General features: G+C 46.4%; 1 protein-coding gene across 4 annotated transcripts in view; it reads right to left on the bottom strand.

Annotated features, from left to right (window-relative positions):
- Positions 1–5,741, bottom strand: part of NR6A1 (nuclear receptor subfamily 6 group A member 1) — a 217,860-nt gene extending 212,119 nt beyond the window's left edge. For all 4 annotated transcript variants that reach the window (XM_046680545.1, XM_046680529.1, XM_046680521.1 and 1 more), the window contains exon 1: positions 5,449–5,741. In XM_046680545.1, the coding sequence (XP_046536501.1) occupies positions 5,449–5,548 (100 nt within the window). In that variant the 5' untranslated portion in view covers positions 5,549–5,741. The remainder of the gene's footprint in view (positions 1–5,448) is intronic.
- Positions 5,742–6,000: the final 259 nt, after the last annotated feature.

Raw genomic sequence — 6,000 nt, forward strand, 5'->3', positions numbered from 1 at the left:
CTACACTTTTTTTAAGAACAAAAATTTCAAAACACAAATGAAGCCTCAAAGTAGGCTATTTTCACAACTGATTTTCTCTCAGTTTGCTTTCTCAAATGACAACCACTGTAGCTTAGGGATCAAAAGATTTGGTGCAGCTGGGGGTGGGGAAAAAAGCAATTCAGCTTCCCAGCAGCCAGCTGAGGAAATCCTGGTTCGCTCCCCAACTAAATCACTGTTAATTAGAATTACCGGGTTACATAGCAAAGTCTTATTTAAATAATCGTAACCAGCGGAAAAAAATCTGTTTTCTTGAGAAGCTATTCTACGAAGTCTGACATTTAACAGCAGATAATAAGGGAAGAACAAAATAAAGTAAGAAATGTTTTATTCTTTAGAATAAAGTTCTCTATTCTATAGTTATTTCTAAACCACACTGAAAAGCAGGTTAGACATCTCACAACGGCTGTCTTCTAATTTTCCATTATCTACAGTTCAACAGCCTTGTTTCTTTCGTAAAGACAAGCCATGTTGGAAAACAAGCAATAAACAGAAGATTAGGCTTGATTCTACGAATACTGTATATCAAAGTTACAACCAGAGATTTTTTGTTTTAAGATTAAGTTCAGACGAATCTGAAACTTCGACTCTAACAAGGGGTCAAAACCCGAAAAAGAATTACCTGCTCAGTACTTCTTGCCGACTTTTAATAACTAGGGTTCAGAAATACTAGAATTATCAATCAAAGGTATCCATAAACCCTCAAGAAATTACCTGAGCCAGAAAAAAGCTGAGCTAAGAATACAAAAGTTTGAAGGAAAACATTCTCTTTCACAACTTGTTGGTTTTGGAAATACTTTCAAAGTATTACAAAGAGTTGGTTATATTAAATCACTACTTGTGTGGGCATATTCAATAGCTACTTTCTGCTTAAAAGTGTTTCAAGGACACCTTTATTCTTTGCTTAAATGCAAGGTTTGTTTATCTGTTGATTCAGAACTTTGATTTTTCTAACTTTTCACATTTCAGACAACTGGTTCACACAAAATAATGCATTTTTATTGTCCTAATTTAAAAGAATAGATTTGACCAACAATGTAAAATTTACTCTTAAGAGGCATCTTCCCAAATTTAACTTTCAAACTAATTATTTACATGGAAAAAATACTCAAACAGAGAAGTGTCATTTAACTTGACTACAACACAAAAGTAAACATAAGAATGAAAAATTAAGACAAAGCCCCCAAGATCTAGGTGAAGCTTGCTAAAAATGAAGTCTCCTAAGGTGGAAGGAGCTATCCCAGCTTTTCAAATTCTGAAGCCGGAAGTTGCCATCTGAACACAATTCATTAATGGACCAATTTATTCAACACAAACCAATAAATATCTACCTAGTTATAAAAACGAAGTGATGGTATCTTAATACAGGATGAAACTCACACAGCCCCAGGCCCCAAAACAGGCAAGCATCATTAGCAATTTAAAGCCAACTGGCACAACAAGCACTAGAAGTGGTAGAAGAAACTTCCTTTACTAATATCACAGTAGCAGTTGGTATTTCTACTCTCTGTTCTCCACTAACCTAAAATTAGGTATTTTAATCTAAAGTTTATTTTCTACCTTTGCCTCACAACCCCAAGAAAAAAGAAAAAAACAAACCTGAGAAACCAAGAAATTATGAAGAAAATACGGAAATGCATGACCTAGGCACATTTTAGGAAATTTACCAGGTTTTTTTTTCATTAGCTCCCCTCCTCCTCCCCATTTAACTCCCTTTCACGTTCTAACACACAAATGCGCGCACATCTTTTTGCTATAGAATTCAGAATGACTTACAGATTAGGAAACATGTCATGATCATATTTTGATTACATGGAACAGAAATGCTCAAAAAGAATCTGGTGCATGGTAAATCTGAGATTGGAAATGTGGTCATCTCACACTTCAGCTACTCAAAATCACCAGTGAATCTGTTCACTGTTGCCCTTCAGTGTTCTTCAGAGATCACAAAACCTACTAAAAAATACCTGTGGGCTATTTGTACTAAAGAACAACAGTACTATAATGTGCATTTTTTTTTAATCAAAGTAGAAAATTCTGAGGTGACAATTAAATTTTTAAAGTCACAGAACTGAAAAGGTAAACTCATGGAAAATATCTGCTAACTTATTTTCAGGGATAAACATGCAGGAAAAAGGCATGATGTTATTTATTGAACTTCTCCCCATTTCCTCTAAAATGTAATTATACAAAACAGGCTTTAATTACTGATAATGGCTTATAATCTTCCTTTGCTTGAAATATTTAAAAGTCTATTCCCACATTCTCTTAAAATAAAACGAACAAATGCAATATTCAGCATATACTTCCTCAAGTCATTCATCTTCCCTTGAAAGCCCAAAAGGGAGCAGTCCTCTATTAGGACTAAACGAGTTCCTGTGTGTTATGAAAACCTCGAAGCAACAACTGAAAATATCTAGCACAGTCAGCACAGGCAATTCCTGGAAGGGTGATGGTGCATCAAAAGGCTAGCAACTCTGTTCTGATAAAATAATAAAAACCATTTAAAGGACTGTAAACTCAGCATCAATGGTATTTCCAGTGGGAAAACATTTCTAAAATTCCACCTCCAGTTAATTTCTTCATCCTCCTCCTATCTAGAAAGCTATCTATTGCAAATATTTCATACAAAATGGAAATGAGTTGCTAGGATAAAAAGTCAGAATTCATTTTCTCTGCTTAGAATTTAAGCAGTTTCATTTACTTTTGCAGAATATTTAGTAAGTATAAAAGAAAAAAAATGTCCCCACCACTCTAACTATAAACATTTTTTTTTCTTTTTTGGTAACTTTGTGAGCATCTTAGGAGACAATGAACATAAATTGTAAAACAATACACAATGCTTGTTTTTACAGTGAAAAATAAAACATTCCACAAGTCTAACATTTCATGTATTTTCTTTTAAGCCCATCAAACTGTCGAAAATTCTATTGTGCTTTCAACAAAAAGGAAATATTTGTACCACTAAAGTGGACTGATGTAAAATATTAAAGCCACCTTAGCCTACACAGATTGCTCGATTACGTTCTTTTAAATGGCTCTGACCAATTGAGGAAATGAGACTATGAATAGGAAATTTGATTAAGAGTTAAAATTACCATTGAGTTCTTTAAAATGTACTAATGAATAATTAATAGCAAATGCAGTTCCTAGGCTTCCCTGACAACAATATTCTCAAGTAGAACTGAAAGTAACGTCTGCAGTAAAATATGCACAGGTAAGTACAGGAAGTATACACATACAGAAAGGCTTTATGAGAACACACTAATATGAGCTATAAGATCTGGGGCTTGGGTAAAAAAAAATCAGCATGGTAAATTTTAGATCAAGATTTACAACATTCACACGTTAATACCAAAATAAATCTCCACTTAAGCTTAAAAAGTCAAAAGCATTAAAGAAATCCTTTGTTCCTATGATACTGTCTCCTTCCACCCTAACTGGATTCCAGCCTCCTCCATTGTGACACGGGATTTTATTGATCTCAAACATGTTCACATTCAGAAATTAGTCTCCAAAGACATCCCACAGGACTGCCAGCCACCTAGATACCACACATCACCGACATCTTAAAAAAGGACAAGAGCTTTTCAAAACCTAACACTATTTGGTCAGCAATATCAAGTGAAGTTAACCAGGCTCTCTTCTAAACAGACTTTTCCCTCAACTGCTAAAAATGCCAGATCTACTGAATTGACAACAAATGTTTCACGGGTTAATAAATGTATGAAGGCGCAGATCCACCCCGAGATTTCTCCCCTCTGGAGCTCCTCGTTCATTCAAAAATAGAACGCCTAAGTGACCTATTTTCAGGTTACTTTCCTCACACCTGCCAGGTCACTGTCCCGACTGAGAAACTTCTTGCCAAAGCAATTAATTTTTAGTGCCTCCTAACTGTCCCGGGTGTTTGCATTCAATTTGAAATCTGTTACTTGTTAGACACTGTTCGGTCCCAGATCTTTCAGAGAATTGAGAGTTTATGGCGCAGAGAGGGGAGGAGGCACGGATCTCCGAGAGCCTGCCCTTTATTCGGAAATGAGGAGATGTGAAAGGTGGAAGGCAGGGCAAATAAATAAATAAATCGGGTTTGCCGCCGGAGCGTTTGCCGGCCGGTACGAGCACCCTTTGTAATGCAGGCCTCCCGGGGCTATCGCCTGCGCTAATTGCTCCAGGGCGCTTTCCAAGTTCAAAAGTTCACCTTTTACGACCTCACAAAAGCTCCTTACACGTTACCAATAAAAACATTCCGCGGCAAACACCGAGGGGGAAAATATCAAACAGATACAAATACAACACCCCGCAGGGGGAGGGAGCCCCTGAGACAGCCCCGAGAAACCTGAGGACCGGGCTCGGGCGTGGGGGCAGGGGGGAGCGGTCCGAAGGGCCGGGCCAGGTGAGGCATTCTCAGGGCCCGGGGCCCGGGATCGCGGAAGGCCGGAGGAGAAGCGAGGTGGGGCCAGCGCGGACCGGGACGGGCCGGCAGGAGGAGGGCAGAGGCAGGTGTCCCGAGCACCCGGGCGGGCCAAAGATCCGAGCCAGCAGAAAGGGGTCGCCCCGCGGAGACGGGGCCGAGCCGGGCCGGAGGCCGGCAGGAGAGCGCGGGGAAGGAGCGAGGAACGGGGTGCGGAGCAGGCACCGGGAGGTCCGACTAGGAATCGCCGCGCGGGTGGCTAGGGACCCGGGGGTGGGCGCCGAGGGAAGGTCGCACAAGCGCAGGGGTAGCCCGGGAAGCGCGGGGCCGCAGAGAAGGAAAGCGGCTCCAGAAAGGTGCGGGGCAGAGGAACCCCAGGGGACGAGGGTGTGGCGTCGGCTGGGCGCCGAGCGCGGGTCCGCGGAGGGCGGAGGAACCCGCGTGGAGGGCGCTGGGGGAGGGGAGGGCTCGGCGCCGAAGGACCCTTCAGGGGAGAGGCCTCCCGCAGAGGGGACCCCAGGGGGAAGGAGGGGTGGCTCTGAGCAGAGGGGACCAGAGAGGGAGGGGAGGCCCCCACTGTCGGGACGCGAGGTGAGAGGCCGGGGGTGTGGGGACGGTCCGCGCGGAGAGGACCGGGGGAGGGGGAGAGGGGTCCGCGCCGAGGGGACCTGGGGGAGGGGGGAGGATTCGCGCAGAGGGGAGGGGGGGGGGGGGAGGCCGGTGCGAGGGGAGGGGGGGGGGGGGGAAGGAAGGTCGGGGTTGAGGGAACCGGGCAGGGGGAGGGTCCGCGCAGAAGGGAACGGGGAAGGAGGAGGAGGGTCCACACGGGCTAAGACGAGGGAGGAGAGGAAGGGTCTGCGCAGAGGGGAACCGGGGTGGAGGTCCACGCTGAGGGGACGCTGCCCAGAGCAAGAGTCGGCGGCGAGGAGGGCGACCCCCGGGTTAGCGGACAGGGGGCAGGTTCTGCTGGGCCCGGACTCCGCGCGCCCCTCACCCACCGTTGCGCGGCGGCGGAGGGAGCGCGGCGGGCGGCTCCAGGAACCCCGCCGAGCCCCCGCCGCCTCCCCCTCCGCTAGGCGGCCGTTCGTCCCGCTCCATGCGGTGGTGCTCAGGGCCCGCGCTGGGTTCGCTGCTCCGCCATGACCGGCGCCGTCGTCGTCGTCCTCGTCGTCCGCCGGGGGGAGGGGGCTGTCAGGGGCCAGGGGGCTCCCGGCCGCGGCGCTCTCTGGGCCCCGAGCCGCCCGGCTCCGCGCCCCTCCGCGCCGCGCCCCCTCAGCACTGGCCAGCTCCCTCCCCGGACGTCACGCGCCGCTGCCACGCACTGCCCCGCGGGGCACGCTGGGAATTGGAGTCCGCCCGGCGAGGCCGGACACACGAGACTCCACCAACTGAAGGGGTGGGAGGAGGGATAAGCAACCTTGAAGAAGGGAAAGCCGAGTCCTGTCAAAATCACGAACCCTGAAAAAATTTCTGATAAGCCTTTAATAAACATTACTTCAGGAGCCTCTCTTTATTTTGACTTATCCCTGGCCAGTGTTCGCTAAGACTCC

Source organism: Equus quagga, chromosome 1 (assembly GCF_021613505.1).
Source record: "Equus quagga isolate Etosha38 chromosome 1, UCLA_HA_Equagga_1.0, whole genome shotgun sequence".
NCBI lineage: Eukaryota > Metazoa > Chordata > Mammalia > Perissodactyla > Equidae > Equus > Equus quagga.